A 19,240-nucleotide genomic window follows, 5' to 3' on the forward strand; every position below is an offset into this window, starting at 1 on the left:
ACGACAGCCTGTGGGCCTCAAAGGGAGAGAGCTAGCTCTTCCAGCCTCCCTGCACTAGCCTCCCCTCCTCCCTCACATCATGGCCCATGGGCACTGGCTGCCCCCCCCCAGAGGTATTTCTAAGGCAGATGGAGCATCACCTCCCCAAAGCCTCTCCTGGTTTCCTCCACCCTAGGCCCTCCCTCTCACACCACCTTGCACTGATTCATTTTCTGTTTATGCCTGACATGTTTGCATGTACCTGCCACCTGCTCATTTTGATGAGTTGTTCCCCTGCACCCAATAGGCAATTGGTTTTTGATTGGCCCATTAGTGAAAATGTGGAGGAGTGCTGGCCCAGTGTGGCTGGACTTGGAGCCCTGTGTGGGAGGTAGAAGCAATGGATGCTCCCGGGAGTGAGAGGGAGGGCTCTCAGGGCTGTGGGGCTCAGCTTCATGCAAGAGGCCCTGGGGTTGCCTTAGAAAAAGGGGAGCGACCTGATCCTAGCATTCCGTGAGAAGTACTAAGGGGCTCCAGGATGCGGAGCTTGTTTCTCCGTCCCTTTGAAGCTTACCAGATATTCTGTGGACATGATCTCCTTTGCTCCTCAAACAGCCAATAGGACAGCCATTTTGCAGAAAAGGTCACATCTCCTAAGATTTAGAACTAGAATGGGCCGTCAGGGCCCCCTAATCCAACTCTCTTGTTTTTACACCCAAGGAAACTGAAGCTGGTAAGTAGCGAGCTGATCCCACCCCCTTCGGTCCCCATGCTGCCCACGCCTCAGCGGACCAGAGTGCAGTGTCCCAGTGCCAGGCCTGGCTAACATGGGGGGATTCTTCTCTTAGGCTTGTCGGGACTTCTTGGAACTAGCAGAAATACACAGTCGGAAATGGCAAAGAGCCCTACAATATGAGCAGGAGCAAAGGGTCCGCCTGGAAGAGACCATCGAACAGTTAGCCAAACAGCATAACAGCCTGGAACGCGCCTGCCGCGGGGCCCCCGCCAATCCCCAGTCTGACAACCTCACCCAGGGTGAGTGTGCCCCCTGCCAGGGCTGGAGGCAGGGGGTGGGGTCCCGGGAGGGCCACTGGACAGATGCACTGGCTTTCCTCTCCCTGCCCCGTGGGGGCCTCCTCCTTCCCATGTTGCCGTCACCTGCCCCCCTAGGGCTGGACCGGCCCTGGACTCTGAAGTTACGGCACTCTTGCTGTCATCATCCACGTTTCCCTTTCAGAACCTGACAGTGTTGTGCCTAGAAGACTTGTGGGGGATGAGGGCAGAAGGCAGCTGTAGGAGGAGGAGGGCTGGTGGCTTCTGGTCCAGATTCTGGTCCTCCCTGCAAGGCCCCAGAAGCTCCAAGTGTCTTCTCTGGTCAAAGCACAGGGTTGAGCTCGCTCACCTCTGACCTCTTGTGAGCTTTGTGATCCTAAGAGAAGCCTGGGGAGGGAACAAGATGCCGAAGAAGGACGGGGCTTGCACTCTAGCCTCAGAGGCAGAATGCAAGTCAGAGCAAAATCAGAATAGTCCCTGCCCACCGGCAGCTTCCATTCTCCGGAGGGGGTGGAGGATACAGCAGAATCATTTCAGAAATGGGAGACCGAACACATGGTGTTGGGAGCGGTTCCGGATGGGGGGAGATGAAAGGGAGGGAGCAGGTGCTAGTGCAAAGAGAATGACTTTTTAACACTGAGCTCTTCATCCATGCAAGGGGCTGCCTTGGAAGACAGGAAGCTGCCTCCTGTCAGAATGCCCAGGTGGAGGCTGGATGACCACTTGTGGGAATGAGGTAGCCAGCACACCAGGCGCTCATTGCCCCGGGGTCTAGGATCTCATTCTAATGATGCTGCCTCCAGTTTATGAAAAAGACTCTGGAAAACTTAGAACCTGGCCACAGCATCACAATTCTGCTGGGACACCGGCTACCGCCGGAAGGGCATCCCAGTGCCTGCTACTTAGCACCGGGGATGTTTTTATCTTACCCTTGGTTTGCAGTGCCTAAATGTCAGATCTACTCTTACTAGATAAATATCGATTACAAAACATTAGTCACTTAATTTCCTCTGGGACCTTTGGTATGCCCATGCCGAAGTATCTTATTTCTGTCCACATTTGTAGCTATCTTTGAAATATAAAAATATTACACTCATCAGCCACTCAACACAAATCACCTTCTCCATATTGGTCAAAATCATGTCCAGAAATAACATTTTCCTTGACGATTTCTACTTGTTTAAAGTATGAAATCCCTAAAAATGTATTCTTTTGGCAAAAAAATGAGTCCCAGGTAACCCCTTATTATTCTATCAAGTCTCCATAGCAAATTTGCAAGCTGTTTCCCAAAGTCATCAGTTTCTCCCTTCTGTCTTAGCGGTGTGTAGTATACCCCCGTTACAAGATTGCTTCCGTTTTTCTGTTAATCTTCACAAATTAATTTTTTAGATCTCCCACTAAATTGTAGATAGATTGTTACCTGCATTGGTGAAGAGAATGCTCAGAGAAACCAAATCATGGATTTTTCACATGCTTATGTCTACCTTCCCAGAATCATCTTCCAGTTAGGAGGTAGATACCTTTAGTTAGGAGGTGTGCCTCAGTGATACCACAGAGGTCTGATTTCCCTCCTGATCCCAGGAGATCTAATTCACTTCCTTTTTATTCATACTTGGTGCAGTTGAATTTAGATTCCATCTGAGGCCAAGTGTTTTATTGCTGAACTTTTCTTGGATTTTGTCTTCTGTGCATTCATAAATACCCACTATATAGTGTAGCTCCTCTCTGTGGGATCCAGCTTGGCCATTTCTCTCTCCATCACTTTAAAGCCTTTTTGGTTAGATCTGCAGTTTGCACATTCATCTGTTTTTGCCAGATTTATTCTTCAGACTCCAGGGCTGGCCACGGGACTATCATTTCTGGCTGTGGCCCCAAAAGCGAAATCCCAGTTTCAGACACAATGTTCTTAAGCACATGTTTACATTATGACTTTACTTCTTTTCAAAAGCCGCTCTTTCCTGCCCAGACTTTCTCATCAGGCCTTCTGATCCAGCGAAGTCATCTTCCCTTCCCTTTCTTTCCTAAGCAGTTTCAAGTCCATCTTGGTAACAGCATATTAGGAAGGATCTTGACAAGATGTCTCCGGGAAGATGGCCAGCCTTGAGAATGTGATCATCGAGCACATTAGCTCAGGAAGTGAGAAACCAAGGGAACAGGATTGCTGCGAGCTCGTGTCCCATTGCATGGGTGTCTCTAGAAATGACTCCTCAGCCTTCCCCAAAGAACAAAAGGAAGCTGTAAAGATGGAAGTCATGAAGAGCTAAAGTTTCCCTTCCAGCATCTCATTTTTATATGCATGTGTCTTTGTGGACCGCCAAGTGCCACAACAGCTAAATCTGTGGCTCTGGAGTCAAGAAGCCCAGAATTCAAAAGGGGCCTGTAACTGGAGCTGGGTGACCCTGGCCAAGTCACTTCACCCTGCCTGCCTAAGTCTCTTCATTTGTAAAATGATCTGGAGAAGAAACAGCAGGGTCTCCAGGATCTCTGCCAAGAAAACCCCAGAGAAGGACATGAAGAATCAGACACGACGGAATATCTGCAAAAGAATGTCTTGTTCTTAAATGTCCTCCTTTAAAATAGCAGCTTGTGGGGTTTTATTTTCCCAGCTGATGTCCCACTCTTTATCTCATCTTCTTGGATGTGTAACCCATCCTCATTTAAAATTACAAGAGTTAAGTTAATATTTTCTCCATCTGTCTCTGATGATGGCTTTCCAGATTAGGAATTTTCTTTCCCTTCTTCATTTGTTGTACAGGCCATGCAGAGTCCAGCGTCAGGATGATCTGACTTCCAAATCCCCTTTTGTTAGCCGTGGAACCCTGAGCAAGTCAGTTAATCTCTGCTTGCTTTAATTTCCTCAGTTGTAAAATGTTGATAATAATAGCACCTACCTCCCCAGGTGGTTGTGAGAATCAAATGAGGTAATAATTCTACTGCACTCAGCACATAATAGGCCCTCTTTAAATGCTAGCTTTTATTAGCTGTTATTAAAAACAGTACTGTGTCTCTTCAGTTACTTTAACTTTATTTGAGGCAGCTCTATTGCCATCAGCTTTCTTCCCCTCACTCTTAAGGTCCTACTTCTTTCTCCTCATTTGCTACTTCTTTCCTTCCTTTTAGAATTGTGTCGATTTGTTTTTTCATTCATTAGATCCTTGTCTTTCTTTTATCTAGTTATTTACTTTTCTCTTTTTCCCCTTCAGTTAGTCAAGTAAAATCTCTCATTCCTCCTCTTCAACTTGTTTTATTCATTAGGTTTTTAAATTTTATTTTCTGTGTTTTTTTCTATTTTAATTTAATTTTGGAATTAAAGGGAGTGTCCCTGAATGGTTTCTGGGATGCCTTTTCTTTTTTTGTCTTCAATATCCACTCCAGCCCCGCTTTTTACATTCTTTCTTCCAGTGGCCAGGTTTACAAGTAAAACAAACTCCTGGCCTGATTGATTTTGATTTTTTTGGAGGGTGGCAGGGGGGAAGAACTATAAGGTATGGGCTACTGTGGCTGCAGAAGGGTTGCAAGGAAAAATTTTCTTTTTGCTTCCCTAAGTTCCTTTTTCTATCCTCTTCTGCCAGAGTAACTGCCAGCCATGCCGCATCTTAAGGAGGACCCAATGTCAGAAATAGTTTAAGTTTGTTTAGAGGTGGGTAGATGAAGATTATTTAAAAAGTAGGAAAGAAATTGAACTTAACCCATGTACGGTCATGTTTGAGACCAAAAATGGCATCAAAAGCTTGGGCAAGTCTGTTATAAAACCGATAGATTCCCCAGGGTCTTTTGTTAAATCAGTGGGTTAGGAGAAAGCAAGGAGTGTTTCACCCATAAAGGGCAAGTTGTTAATGCTCCTTACCTCTGCCCTTAGAGTCCCAATCTATCTTAAGATCCTCCTCTGGATCCTTCCAACCAGCTTTTTGGCACCAATTTTTAGTGTCTCCTTTCTTGACCAAAACAACCGTGAGTTAATACAGATCTGGATATGGGCTGAGTAGGAACTGTTCAGCAAAACCTATGGAATCCTCCCTGGGGCTGGAATACTCTTTGGCAATAGCTTGGAGCTCTCCCTGCTTCCAGGACTTGAAGTTATTGCTTCTAACCAAGCCACTGTCCTCTGGTTTTTTCCCTACACAAATTTTGGGTTGTATCTTGAAAAGGAACATAGAAGCTTCAGAGCAGATAGAGTCTTTTGGTAAAGGTGGATATAGTTTAGGTAATTGGGGAGTTTGGGGCTGTTAAGGAGATTTTCAAATGATTTAATCCTCTCAATGATTTTAATTCAACTATGGTCTCTTTCCTTTGCCTTTGAGTACCCTCTATTATAGCTGTCCCATTTAAGAGGCTGTTTCTGCCTTAAATGCTCTAATTTGATCTCACCAAAGGTGCCCCAATGAGGCCACCAAAGTTCAAGGGTATCTCTAGTCAAAACCAGCCCAATCATGGCAAGATGAGGGATCAGAACCATATTTATTATACATTTGGAAAACCCATGTTAGTTCTGGAGGTGAGTTTTTGAGAACTGCCTCCACCTCTCTTTTGCCTTTACCACACATCTGTCCCATTCCAAAGATTAACACTCAAAGTTAACACAACTTAACAAGTTCCCACAATGCACAAATATAAATACAGTGCAAAGGAAAATGGCAGTGTGAATGTACAAATACAGATACTCTGCTAGCAGTCTACTTAAATTATACCAGTAAACATTTCACAACTGACCAGGTGTACAATTAAACTCTTAGTTTCAGCCAGTTTCGATCACACACAAAACCACATGAGTAGTTCCCTCATACCAAGTGACCCTGCAGTCCTTGGCCGGATATGCATTTATCAAAGAGGAAAGACAAAGAGGAAAGCAAAAGCCGATTCAGCTACAAAAACAAAACCACAAAAGTGATCCAGATCAAGAAAAATCCCCGGGACATTCTTCACAATGAAAGGCAGGCCTGATCAAAGACTGGGCCCAATCATGGAGGGACAGTTGGAGCCTTGAACTTGCCAGACAAAGGGAATAAGATTCCGGGGGAAAAAAAAAAAAAAGGTCCGGGGGTACCTAGTCCCTTCTCTCATGTACTGGAGAGTTTACTCCTTAAAACTGTCACCAATTAATGTTAACAGAATTTTACTGTCTCAGTCTCTAAACTGTGAATAGTTAGAGCCACACAAAGCAGGTCTAGAGGCAGATTTTAGAGATCACATAGCAGCTTAATTAATCACTTTCAGAGAGGAATACAGTTTGTAAAGTGAAAGTTCTCCTGGGCAGGAGACCTGTGGTGGGAAAGGTAGAGAGTTATACACAAATCATAAGTGGGAGAAGAGAGGGAAGGTAGATTACAATACAGTCACTTTCAGGGCCTTAGTGATTTCCCATCATTAGTTATGCAAGACCATATGGGTGTTCTCCAGTTCCATGGGAACAGTTGGTAAGAGATTGTTTCTAATCACAAGGGGCATTGCTTGGTGGGTAGGACCGGAGTTTTATGATGGGAACAGCTCTGAAAAATCTAAATTATTAGTATATTCATTACATATCTTGATAATTATAAAAATTACAATCATAATTTTTCTACATAATTGATACTTTGGAACTCTTTCCTCTGAAAACTGCCTCTTTATATCCTTTGACCACTTAACACTTGGGAAATGGCTCTTATTCTTATATTTGAATTAATTCCCTTTGTATTTTCAAAGTGAGAACTTTTCTCAGAGAAAGTGCTGCAAAGATTTTCCCTGCAATTTCTTATTTCTGTTTAGCTGCACGGGTTTTTGTTTTTTGTTTTTTTTTTTCAAAAACTTCTCTTATTTTTATGTAATCAGAATTGTTATTTTACTTCCTGTGAATCTCTTTCTCTTGAAATTATGAACTTTACTTTATCCATAGACAGATAATGTCTTCCATGTTCCTCTAATTTGTTTATGATGTCTCTCTTTATGTCTAACTCATATATCTATTTGGAACTTCTCTTGGTATAGAATGGGAAATTTTGATCTATGCCTAATTTTTGCCAGGTTACTTTCCACATTTCCCAATAATTTTTACTGAATCAAGTAAGTTCTTGTCCCAATATCTGGGATTTGGGGATTAATCAAACTCTAGGCTGATGTTCTCTTTTGCTTCTGTGTATGTTGTACCTAATCTATTTTACTGATTAAGTTTTTTATATCTTATCCAATACCTACATTACTTTGACAATTATGATTTTGTGGTATAGTTTGAGATCTGGTACTTCTGGGCCCCACTTTTCCCCATTAATTCCCTTGATATTTTTGATCTTTTTGTTTCTCCAAAAGAATCTCATTTTTTAACAGCTCTACAAAATAATCCTTTGTAGTTTGATGTGGCACTAAATAAGCAAATTAATCTAGGTAGTATTATCATTTTTATTATCCTGGTTCAGCCAATTCATCAGCAATTCATATTTCTCCTTTTTTGCCTTTTTCCTAAAAAGGATTTCTCTCCCATATTCTCTTCATTACTTATATTCTCTTTCTATGCTAGACTTTCATTCTTTGACTCATGATCATTATACTTATTGAACCCATCTTTATTCTCTGCATTTCTCATAGAACAAAAGCTTCTGTGATAGCTATTTTGGCTTCCTCTTTCTAAACAGTTTCTACATTATTGCTTTATAAATTTTGCCTTCTGGCCCCCTATGTCTTAGTTAGACATATCAGTTCTGAGTTTTAGAGAGGATATAGCCTCAAGACTGGAGTTTGCCTTTTCCGTTGATTGTGCAGTTCATCATTGCCCATGTCTTGAAAATTCGGCTGGGAGTCTGTGTTCTCCCAGTCTCCTGAGAGGCAGCTGTCCCTCAGAGCCCCTTTTCCCCTTCTCCTGAGGAGACAGAGTGTTCTCTCTCAAAACCCATAGCCTTTGTGAGATTCTGACGGCCCCCTGTCATGCATCTCTCTCCTTCCGTGGGGCATTCATCAGTGGTACCTTCTCTCACTATTGAAACAAGATTTCCTCATTTCTTTCCCCAGTGCCTCCTTCGACTCCACCCGTGCTCCTATAGGCTCTCTTCTTTCTGAGATGCTACAGGAGTTACTTTCCCTTCTGATTGGTCACCTGGCCCAGAAGACTCAATTTTAGATCAGGATGAGAACATCCAACTAGCTCTTGCATGTGTCCAGCAGAGACCCAGTGAGCCCCGTCAGAGAAGGTGAGGGAGCGATTCCTGCCACGGGCAGCTGTTTGGGCTTCATGCTCCACGGGGCCCCCATCTGAGGCCCTCACCACCTCGCGAGGTGCTCCACCTCCCCTCCGTTGTCCCCCTGTATATCCTCCATGGACACAGCTGCTTTGATCTTGTTTAGCTCCTTCAGGGCAGAGACTGTTTGGGGCTTTTCTTAGGCCCTGAGAACTAAGGCAAACAGGGGTTCAGTGACTTCAGGTCACCCAGTTATTACATATAGCTTGAACTCAGATCTTGCTGACTCCACTGTGCCATCCAGCCGCTTTAACATTGATTAAGCGCCTGCTGTGTGCCCGACACTGGGTTAGGGGCATAGATATAAAATGTGAAATAACTTTCTTCTCAAGGAGTTTCTATTCTAGCCAAGAAGACAACATTTACATTTAAAAGTAATATGTAATATACAAATCATTTTGTATACAAAGAGCACATACAAATCAATGCAAAGTTGTTAAATATAAGATAGTTGGGGAGGAGTTTGGCGTTATTTGGGAGAGGATTCAGGAAAAGGTTCGCTAAGAAGGTCATCATTTGTTAGGTTTAGATGAGGAATGGGGGTATTCTAGGCAGAGGCAACACCGGGCCCAGAGCGCCAAGGATGAGGAACACAGAGAGAGCCAGTTGTGTGAATCACAGGGCATGCAAGGGGAAATGAAATGAGGCTGGAAAGGCTTTTTGGCTTCCAGTAATAAGGCCTTTAAAATGCCAAACAGCAATAGGGCATTACCAGAGTTTATGAAGTTGGGGGATGATGGCTCAGTGGTTTCTGCACTCTGGTCGCTAGAGTGGGGAGATATTTGACTCAGATCATTTAGGAGGTCCTTGAACTCAGCTAGGTGAGGAGTGATAAGGGCCTTGAAATAAAGGGTAAGAGAGCTCAGATCCAGGGAGGCTGTAGAGTTTAAAATAATAAGATTTGACAGGTGAGAGGCTTGGGAAGGTTAAAGGGAGTATCTCGAGCAGCTAAAGATAATGTTGAGATTACAAATCTGGGGGATTGGAAGAATAGTGACATTTTTGACAAAAATAGGAAAGTTTGGAAGAATCATCTGCATAAAAATAACAGGAGCTGATGAAGTCACTGAGAGAAGGGGGTCTAAAAGATAGTCTTGGGGATGAGCAAGGAGGCTGAGGAGCAGTCAGACAGGTAGGAGGAGAGCCAGGAGGGACCAGGGTCATGAAAAGGGAAGAGTCAACAGGAGGAGAGCATGTTCGAGATGTGGGGTACAGCAGAGAAGATGAGGGACAAAAAGAGACCATCAGAATTAGCCATTAAGGGGGCAGTGTCAGCAAAACCGCAAAGGGTTATGAAGAGAATGGGAAGAAAGGAAGTAGGGGAATGAGTGACATAGAATGAGAGATGGAAATAGAGGGCGGGACAGAGAAAGATAATGAGAGAGACAGAGACGTCAGAGAAAGAATGAGGGATGGAGACAGAGGAACAGAGAGGGAAGACAGAATGAGAGACACAGAATGAGAAAGAGATGAAGGGAAGGAGGGAGGGAAGAGAGAGAAACAAATACAGGGAGAGACAGAGGAGCAGACAGACAATGAAAGAAGGAGAGAAGGGTGAAGGGCAGAAGGGAAAAGAAACAGAAGCCAGATCAGCAGAGAGACACACAGAAACAGAGACACTAAGAAGGGAGGGAGAAGAGAAATGGAGAGACAGAGAGATTGAAGCTGGAGGGGAGATGAGACGGCATGAGGGGAGGAGGAGCCAGGCTTGAGGAGGTGAGCCTGAAGCTCACAGATAAGGCAGGTTAAGGATCCTGGGTGAGGGGAGAAAGGTGGGGGGAAGAATTGTGCTGGAGAAGACCCGAGGGAGAGGGGCCGCCTCATTATCAGCATCTAGGGAGGGGGGAGGGGGCAAGGTCCAGGTTTGAAATAGAGAAGTGCAGAAGGAAGCGGCCATGGGGAGGTACTCTGGGGGGGGAGAGGGGGACAGTCTTGAGTTTGAGCCTGCTGTGCTCTGGGTCAAGTTCTGTGCTCATTGTTGGGGATGCTAGAAAGAAACCCCAGTCCCTGTCTTCCGGGAGTTCACAGTCTAACTGGGAAGGAAACCAGCAAGCCCTTGGCTACGGGGGCAACCGGATAGCAGGGGGAGGTGGGTGCTGGGCCCGGAGTCAGCAAGCTTCTCCTCCCGAGCTCAGATCCAGCCTCAGACCTTTGTGAGCTGGGTGAGCCTGGGCAAGTCCCCCCACCCTGTGTCCCTCAGTCTCTTCATCTGTTAAAAGAGCTGGAGGGGGCCCCGGCCCACCCCTCCAGGCTCTCTGCCAAGAAGAGTCCCAGTGGGGTCCCAGGGAGTCAGCCATGGCTGACTGAAGAGGCACGACGGTGTGCCGACAGAAGCGATAGATGTAGCTCGCTAGGCAGACAGATCCGGAGGGAAGACACGAAGAGAAGAGTCAGTCTGCAAACATTTATCAGGCACTCCCTATGTGACAGGTCCTGGGGACACCAAGAAAGACACAAGCCCAGTCCCTGTCCTCGGGGGGCTCTCGGGCTGGTGGCGGAGACGAGCACACACAAGACACAGACGAATTTTCGGAAAGGCCTCCTGCAGGCGGGCAGGTCAGGAGCCAGGAGAACCAGAGGGCAGCGGGAAGGAAGGGGAGTGTTGGGGGACGGCCTGCAGCCGAGAGCTGCAGAGCCCTTACTGAGGAACAGTAAGGAGGCCCATCGAGGATGGGGAAGGGGGAGCCAAGCCTGGAGAGATGAGAATGGGCCCGGTGTGGAAGGGCCTTAGAAATGTCCCAGGACACTGTGTTTGATCCTGACGGCCACAGGGAGCCAGTAGGAGAAGCCAGAATCATTGGGGAGGGATCCACCTTAAAATCACTTTGGCAGCTTGACTGGAGGATGGACTGGCAGGGGATGTGGGGGCGAAAGTCTGGGTAAGAATCTGAAGGCCTGAATTAGGAAAGTGCCTGAAAGTGTTTATAAGAGAAGTATTGTGAAAGTAGAAATGACACACTTGGCAGTGTTGTGGATATGTGGGGAGTGTGGGAGCAAGGTGGGCCTGGACAAACGGGAAGATGGCAACATCCTGGACAGCCCTAAGGGAGTTTGGGGGGAGAGAAGGTTCAGTTTTGGATTTGATTTAGAGATGCCTATGAGAAGTGGTATGGAGAGAAACAGAGAATCAGACACATACACGATGAGAGAGACAGAGAGACACAAAGGAGAAAGACAGAGAAAGGAGAGACACAGATAGAAACAGAGACAAACACACACAGAGAAAGGAGAGGCAGACAGAGAAAGGAGAGACAGAGAGAGACACACAGAAAAACAAGGGACAGACACAAAAAGGTGTAGAGACAGAGACAGACAAGAGAAAGAGAAAGACGGAGAAAGGAGATACACAGAGAGACACAGAAAAAGAAGACAGACACAGAGACAGAGAGAATGAGAGAGATAGAGAAAGGGGAGAGAAACAGAGATAGACAGACAGAGAAAAGAGAGACAGACACAGAGAAAATGAGAGAAACACACACAGACCCAGAGAAATCCAAGGGGGAAGAAACATGTCTTGTTTCTCTGCATTTCCCAAGTTGCTAAGAAAATTGTCTACACAATCACTGAGATTTTTGGAGAAATTGTCATCCATTAGGGACTAGTCACTGTCCCTGACGTAGTAACGTAGAATGAGGCTCACTGAGAATCCTGGGCCACTGTTCTTGGTTCTGACCTCACGAGCTGTGGTCCAGATTTGAACACCAGACCTCTAGGGTTAGGAATGAAAGAGACCCCGAATATCCCAAGGAAAAAACAGCTGTCTTTTAGAAAGCTTGCCTGGCGAAGCAGACAGCTTGGCTGGAGAGCAAGTGAGGGTTCAGTCAAGTCTTCTCGTAGCCACCTCAGGGCCTCTGGCTTTCCAGGCCCTGCCCAGATCAGTACTTAGAGGAACAGAAAGAGGCTAGTGGGTTTCTGTCTCTTAAGGGCTATCAGGACCCAAACAGGGAGAGATATTGCAGAAAGGCCCAATCCCCCAGAATCTACCAGCATTTAAGCAGACACCAGCCCCTTCAGCTTCAATAAATCCTAGGCACCTCGTGAGACATTAGCCAGACAGCTGAGGTTCACTCACCTTGTAGCCCATTGCTATGAAGTCTGGGATTTAAACCCAGAGAGGCCCTCTGGGTGCTGAACAGAACAGCCTAGGGCAGGGGAAAACGTGTTTTAGAAGCTAGGGGAAGCCAGGTGGGAACAGGTAACATGGACCAATAGGGCAAGCCAAGGGGGTCCAGGGAGAACAAGTGAAACTTGGAGAAGCATCCCAGTTACTTCTGGGTAAAGGGATGCTGGGATCGGCTGCTGAAAGTCAGGAGGAGCATCCCAGATTCACACACTCACTGCTGGCTGGGGTCACACTGTGGAGCGGGGGCCTGGAGAAGAGGCAGCAAATTGGAGGGAACCAAGGACCATTCCTGGCCCTCTACATTCTATTCTGTGAGCTTCCCACTGGCCCCAGGGCCCTCCCAATGGTCCTCCGGCCCTGGGTGCCTCAGCAGAGAAAACAGGAAAATGAGTTTTAAAAAAAGGAAGGAAGCAAGAAATAATTGAGCTGAACCTCAGACTGCCAGAACAGGAACTGTTCCAACCCCCTCGTTTCCCAGATGAGATAGACCCCAAGAGCAGGGAAGACCCCCTTAGGATCAGACAGAGACCTTGACCAGGGTAGTGCTAGGCTGCCTTTTGCTAATCAGGACAGAATCAACTAACGGTGTAGGAATGGGAGGGCAGTTTGGGGCCAGAGGCATCCCAAGGAAGTCAGATAGAGCAGGACGAGTCGGAGCTTTTGTTTCTTACTGCATGAGGTGGTGAGGAGAGGGCATGGAAGCGGAGGAGCTATGGAGTAAGAGGGGGGGATCGGATTGGGTGCTTTTGCCCTTCACCATTACGGGGATGGAGGGGATGCCCCGGGAGCGGTCCAACCAGGTTATCCCTGTGTGAGAAAGAAGCCTCTCAGGCACTGAATCTGCTGCTACCGACACCTGGATAAGCTGGAGTCCTTTTTAACCGTGGTCCACCTGGCAGAAGGCTATATTATTACTTACTGAGGCTGTAGGTGGTTTGGTGGCTTGGGGTAACCTGAGGCGTTTTCCTAGGGGCCACAGGGGAGATCAGTGACGAAGATGAGGATACAGAGTATTTTGACGCCATGGAAGATTCGTCTTTCATCACAGTAATCACAGACCCAAAAGAAAACAGGTATGTCTGCACTCGTCGTCCCGGCCCACAAGGAATGTCGCTTACCGACAGCCCAAGGTGCGTCGCACAGGCTGCACAGGAAACATCGGGTGCCCCAGAGGCTCCCAAGGCTTCTAGGGAAGAGATCAAATATGGACAAAAGTGCCCTTGCTCCTTGTGGGGCAGCTGGGTCCTGGTCCTGGCCATGCCATTGGCCATCTCCCTCCAAAGTACCGAAGGCGGGTGACCTCGGGATTCACTCTTCTTCATGTTTAAAATGGGATTGAGGTTGGGGGGGGCAGTTCTAAACTGTAAATAGTCTGGGGGTCCGGAAGCTCCTTGTATAGCTTGACCGTTCTAAAGTTGTGCTCTAGAGCAAGGAGAGAATCAAAATCCAAAGGGCACGGGGGCATTGGAGAACACCAAGAGGTGGAAGTCCTGACTCCAAACCACTCGTCCTTCAGATCTGTGAAACCTGCCTCGGTCCCTCATAAGAAGCCCCTTCTTCTCTGCATTCCCATAGTTCCCTGCCCTTTGGTTCCAAAGAGCCAAAGGCAGTTGCGACCCTGACACATCACTGGTCGGTGTATGGAGCCCATTCCCTCCTCTGTTGAAAGGGGTGACAGTCCTTGGACTGCCTCCCTCTGGGATGGCTTTGAGGCTGCTCTAGATTTCCAGAGAGTTAGAGCCCCCTTCCTTCTCCCCTGGCCTTCACTCACTGTTTTGTTCCACAAACACAGAGGAGGATGGTGCAGGGTAACCAGCCAGTCACAGATGAGAATTTGGGTCCTTCCGACTCCAGGACCATCAGCACGTGTCCTTCTTGGAGACAGGCCGTTTCCTTTCCAGCCTGGCCTCCCAGCACTGCCTTGTTGTCATTCCTTCCCGCTGTTGGCTAGGATGCGTTGTAGGGACTGGAAAGATTTGTCCTGGGGAGGACGTGAGAGGGAGATGATCCCATTTCAGAAGCATCTTAACCTGAGTGATGGTGATCCGGATGGGCACTGGAGAGGAAGGGACGGCAGAACCCAGGAGGAGGGAGCCGTAACCAGACCTGGCAAAGCGACTGAATGTGGCAGTTAGGGGCACCAGAGGGGTTCGCTGAGAACTGGTCCCAACAAGAAAGATGAGGGTTTGGGGCAGGAGGAGGGGGATCCCCTTAGAAATCGTCAGCCCAAACCGCAGAGGCCAGTGACATGCCTGAGGTCCCCTGTCCAGCAGGGAGCAGAGTCAGAAAGGGCTGCCCTAGGCCAGGGACCCATCTCACTGGCAATGGCCCTTTGTGCAAGGGGCCGCCGTCCCGTTCCTTGTGGGACAGAGGCAGGGGGCCCGTCAGCTCTCGAAGACCCAATTCCTCACCTGCAAAATAGAAGTAATCCTGCCTCCATCACCTAGTGGGCGGCGAGGACACAATGACGGGTACCCTGCAGAGGACCAAGAGCAAACAGTCTTGTCCATCCCTCCTTCACACTCCTGGGCACTCCCTCCATGAGAACAGGTCACAGCTCCTCTATCCCTCAGCATGGGCTCCTCGATGCAGGAGTCCTGGGACTGGAGAGTACGAGGGGAAAGGACCTTCGGGGTCCTTCACACCCCAGCATGAGCCTTGACATTCCTCCTAGCAAGCCTGGCCCCTGGACCAGCGCCCAAGTGGACCCGCAAGAGCTTGCCCCATGGGCCGGCCTTTCCTGGAGGCACTCAAGGCAAAAACCTGTCTGCTTAACCTGGGGTGTAGGGGAACCCTGAGTCTTTGGGACTACAGGCTAGGCTCCACAGACACCGCCTGACCTTTGTGTTTTCCACAGATCTGCTGAAGGTGGGAATGAGGAGAGCCCAGTGGATGAGTGGAATTCTGAGGACCATGTGAGTAAGCCGGGCCACAGAGGATGGACTCTCCAGGCTGGGGCGGTGGGTTTCTCCCATGGGCCTGAGGCTGGCCCTGCTCAGAGGGCGATGAGCTTGGCGGACGTGGAGGGAGGCGGGGCCCCTGTAGTCCCAGGCCTGCCCGGGCTCAGAATGCCTGGTGCCCCCCAGGCCTGAGCCCTGCCACCCCCCAAGCACGTGCCCTTGCTCTCTCCCTGGCACTCCACCAGGCTGAAGCCCTGGGCCCCAGCTGCTACTTCTGATTTTTTGCCAGGTGTTTGGGAACGTCTCGCGCAAAGTGGGCATCCCACCCAAAGTCAAGAGGAGGACACGCATCCCTGACAAACCTAACTATAACATTAACCTCTGGAGCATAATGAAGAACTGTATCGGCAAAGAGCTGTCCAAGATCCCCATGCCTGTACGTGACGGGGCCCCGGTGGGGGCGGCTGGGGATCCCCCATGATTTCAAGCTTTGTATTTGCACCCCAAGAGAAAAGTGGCCCAAAGTCCGTCTGGGCCCCAGGACCGTGACTTGGTGATAAGGATGAGTGCTACTCCTGTGAGTCTAGGACGTGAGGGGCCCTTTCCCCAGCCCTGAGAGGCCTGAAGTGCAGGGTTTAGCTCCATTTTGCAAAGGAGGTGACGAGCGGTTTGGTGAGGGTTGTGCCGCTAATCTGGGCAGGCTCTTCTGCCGTGCCGTGCCCTGCTGCTTCTCACTTGGCCATGGCCCAAGCTGGCTTTCTCCAGGCTGCCTAGGAACACCTGGGAGCTCCCAAGGCTGGACCATGAGATCTCCAAGCCCATCCATGAAACCCCGTGTTTAAAAAAGGAGGCACCAGGAACTCGCCCACAGAGTAAGCAGGAGAGCCCGAGCTGAAATTAAGGTCATCCGAGCAAGGTTAGGTAAAAGGGAGGATGCAGGCCCATTGTCTCTGCAGCTAATAGACTCGTTTGGGCAAAGCAGCAAAGTGGCAGAGATGACAATCATTGTGAAAGGCGGGCCCTGATTAAGCTGGGAATTGGTACAACCATTCCACAAAGCATTTAAGAATTGTGTTAAGAAAGGGACTGTTCATCTTCCCTTGGTCCCATTCTTCACCGGATGTTCCCATTATTACTTTTTATGATGACCAGGAACTGGAGACAAAGCCAGTGCCCCCGCGTTGGAGAATGGCGAAGCAAACTACGGGGTGTGGAGGAAATGGGAAACACTGATGGAAGAATTCAGAAAAGTCTAGAAAAGTTCACATTATGTCAGTACAGAATGAAGTTAGTAGAACCCGGAAAACTATAATCACAGTGCTCATAGGAACATAAATGGAAAGGGAAAACAAGACGTACTTGGTCATCATTTGGATCAAGCTTAGCCCCTTCCCTTGACTAAAGATGGCGAACTAGGAGTATTGAACGTTACATGCACTTTTAATCAGTGCTTGAAGACCAGCCTGGGGTGTGCAGTCTTGACCAATGCTCTGCTTGGTTTCACTGAGTTGGTTTATTCCTCATTCCTTGTTTAATTCTACAAAAGAAAGGTTTGTTGAGGCGAATGATACATATTTCAGAAATGAATGTTGTCTAAAAAAAAAAAAAAAGGCATCAATAAATTATATTTGCTTTAAAAAAAAAAACAACAACAAAAGGAAAAGAGAGTTGAGGAATTGCATGGTTCTAACTCTCTAAAGATGTAGGCGATGAGTATGGTGATGGAGAGTCCTAGCCTTCTGTCTCTGTGACCACTGCGGGTAAGCCCGCCTCAGCTTCCTTGTCTATAAAATGGGAGCTTTGGGATAGCCAGAATCTAGGCTTCCTTGCACTTCCACAGTTCTCTGACCCTGTGATCAGCTACCTCATTCCCACTTGAAGCAGATTTTAAGTGGGCCCTTAAGGAAGCCTGAGTGTGAAAACGCTGGGGGTCAGGAGATGAAGGAACGGCAAGGAGACCAGTGTCAGGAATGCAAGGATTAGTAACACTGGAAGGGTGGAAGTGTCCGGTTATGGAGAGTTTTAAAAGCCAAACAACAGATTTTGTATCTGATTCTGGAAGTGATTTATCGAACATGTGGACACAGTGGTCAGAGCAGCGGCATGTGGAAATCCCTTTGGCAGCTGAGATTTGTTCAGGCAGACCCACCAGGGCTGTGACAATAGTCCGGGAAGGGGGGATGAGCTAAACTCTGTGAGAGGAGAAAATGAGATACAAATGACAAGCGTCGAGAAGGTAAAAGATAAATAAAAAAGATGCGACCACAGATTGGATGTAGGAGTGAAAGAGGAATTAAGGAAGACAGGTTGCGATTCTTGGCGGTGATTCTTGATGGTTCCTTCAGCAGTAATAGGAAAGTTAGAAAAAGGGGAAGGGCTTAGGGATAAGGAGAATGAATTCAGTTCTGGACACCTTGGCTTTAAGATGTTTACAGGATGGCCAGGTTGAGAGGCAGCTGGACAAAGGGCATAAGTCTGCATAGAGACGATAACTGGAACATCCAAGCAGCATTGGGAAACATGATACTGAGAGCAGGAGGAAAACTGACCAGATACGAAGATGAGATAACCTGGGAGCAAATGAGGTGAGAAGTAGCTTGGGACAGATCCTTGGGGGACACCTGCAGACAGCAGATGTAACTTGGATGAAGATCCAGCAGAAACGGTCAGAAAGCTAAGAGACTAACTGAGAGAGCCTGGGGAGAAGTTAGCATCTGGGGGGAGATTCTGGCACTGACTGGGTGATCGAAGGGTTGTGGGTAAGTTCAGAGAGAGAAGGTCATTTCTGTTGAATGATGAGGTCTGAAGACAGAACACAGAGCGTTGGGAGCTTGGCCAGAAACTGGAGGAGAGACAGGAGGGGAGCTGGCAGAGATGCCTGGGTCAAGAGAGGATGAGAGACGGGCAGATTGTAAAGAAGCAGCTGGGAAGATAAGTGAGAAGGGCAGCGTGCTGGAGACACCAGGCTGGTCCACAGCGGCAACTCTTCGGGTTAGAGGGGTCGCCTTGACAGGGAGAGGAACCAGCTCCTCATGGGAGCCAACGGTGACAGAGGAGAGGGCAGAAAGCATTTGAATGATGAGAGAGGAGGAGAATCGGAGAATTAGCTCGATTTTTTTTCAGTGAAAAATGAGACAAAATTCTCACAGGGAGAAAAAAGAGCAAGGGAACCATGGGAAATATGTGGAGGGGTGGGAGGGCTTGAAAGCACTACTGTGGAGATTGAAATGGGGAAGTGGTAAGGGAGGTAGGACAGGTTACCTAGCAACAGCAAGAGTGCCTATGAATCTAGATAATATAAATTAGTTCTGGACCCAGTCGGAACAGTCGTATGCTTTTTTTTCCCAGTTTCATTTGTCAACACATATACAGGAGCAAAGGCAGCAGGCAGTGGGAGGGAGCCAAGACTGAGGTGCAGCAGGTTTCAACAATATAAGGGTCAAGGGACTGGAGAGTGAAGACATTACATAGTTGAACTGGTTGATTGAAGGGTCAAAATGGCAAAGGGAGGAGGGTTTAGTCAGAGCAGAGGAGAAAGCCCAAGAAAGACCTGAAGGGATGAGGGGTTGGGGGTCACAGTGAGCATGAAGAAGAGGGTTTGGGCTTGCACGGTAGAGAAGGAGCTGGGAATGACAGCTGAGTGTGGCCAGGTGAGAAAATCTGAGCATTTATAGCCATGTAAGTGATGTGCCTGTAGGGGAGAGTGAAATCTGAGATCCCTGGACATTTATGATCTCTTAAAATGATGCTGTTTTCACAATCAAGATTTGGGATTGTGTGACTAACTGACCCAAAGAATCAGTGATCCAGGGGTTGTCAAATTCATAGCTATGAAGCTATGATCTTATCGATTGCACAGGTTCCTGTTCAGGTTGGTGTCTAAGTGGAAAGGCTACAAAGTATATCGCTTCTCAGCCTCCCGGCTTCCTTCCCTTCCCTTCCCTTCCCTTCCAGAGGATTCCTCTTAATCCTAGGGCCTT

General features: G+C 47.8%; 1 protein-coding gene across 7 annotated transcripts in view; it reads left to right on the forward strand.

The window, feature by feature from the left end:
- The window catches only part of OSBP2 (oxysterol binding protein 2), a 232,742-nt gene that overhangs the window by 199,250 nt on the left and 14,252 nt on the right, over positions 1-19,240 (forward strand). For 5 of the 7 annotated variants that reach the window (XM_031948920.1, XM_031948919.1, XM_031948923.1 and 2 more), the window contains 5 exons: positions 828-1,014; positions 10,668-10,793; positions 13,331-13,433; positions 15,218-15,275; positions 15,550-15,696. In XM_031948920.1, coding sequence (XP_031804780.1) covers positions 828-1,014; positions 10,668-10,793; positions 13,331-13,433; positions 15,218-15,275; positions 15,550-15,696 — 621 coding nt within the window. The remainder of the gene's footprint in view (positions 1-827; positions 1,015-10,667; positions 10,794-13,330; positions 13,434-15,217; positions 15,276-15,549; positions 15,697-19,240) is intronic. The other 2 variants (XM_031948921.1, XM_031948926.1) reach the window with 2 other exon arrangements.

This window comes from Sarcophilus harrisii, chromosome 1, assembly GCF_902635505.1.
Source record: "Sarcophilus harrisii chromosome 1, mSarHar1.11, whole genome shotgun sequence".
In the NCBI taxonomy this organism is placed as follows: domain Eukaryota; kingdom Metazoa; phylum Chordata; class Mammalia; order Dasyuromorphia; family Dasyuridae; genus Sarcophilus; species Sarcophilus harrisii.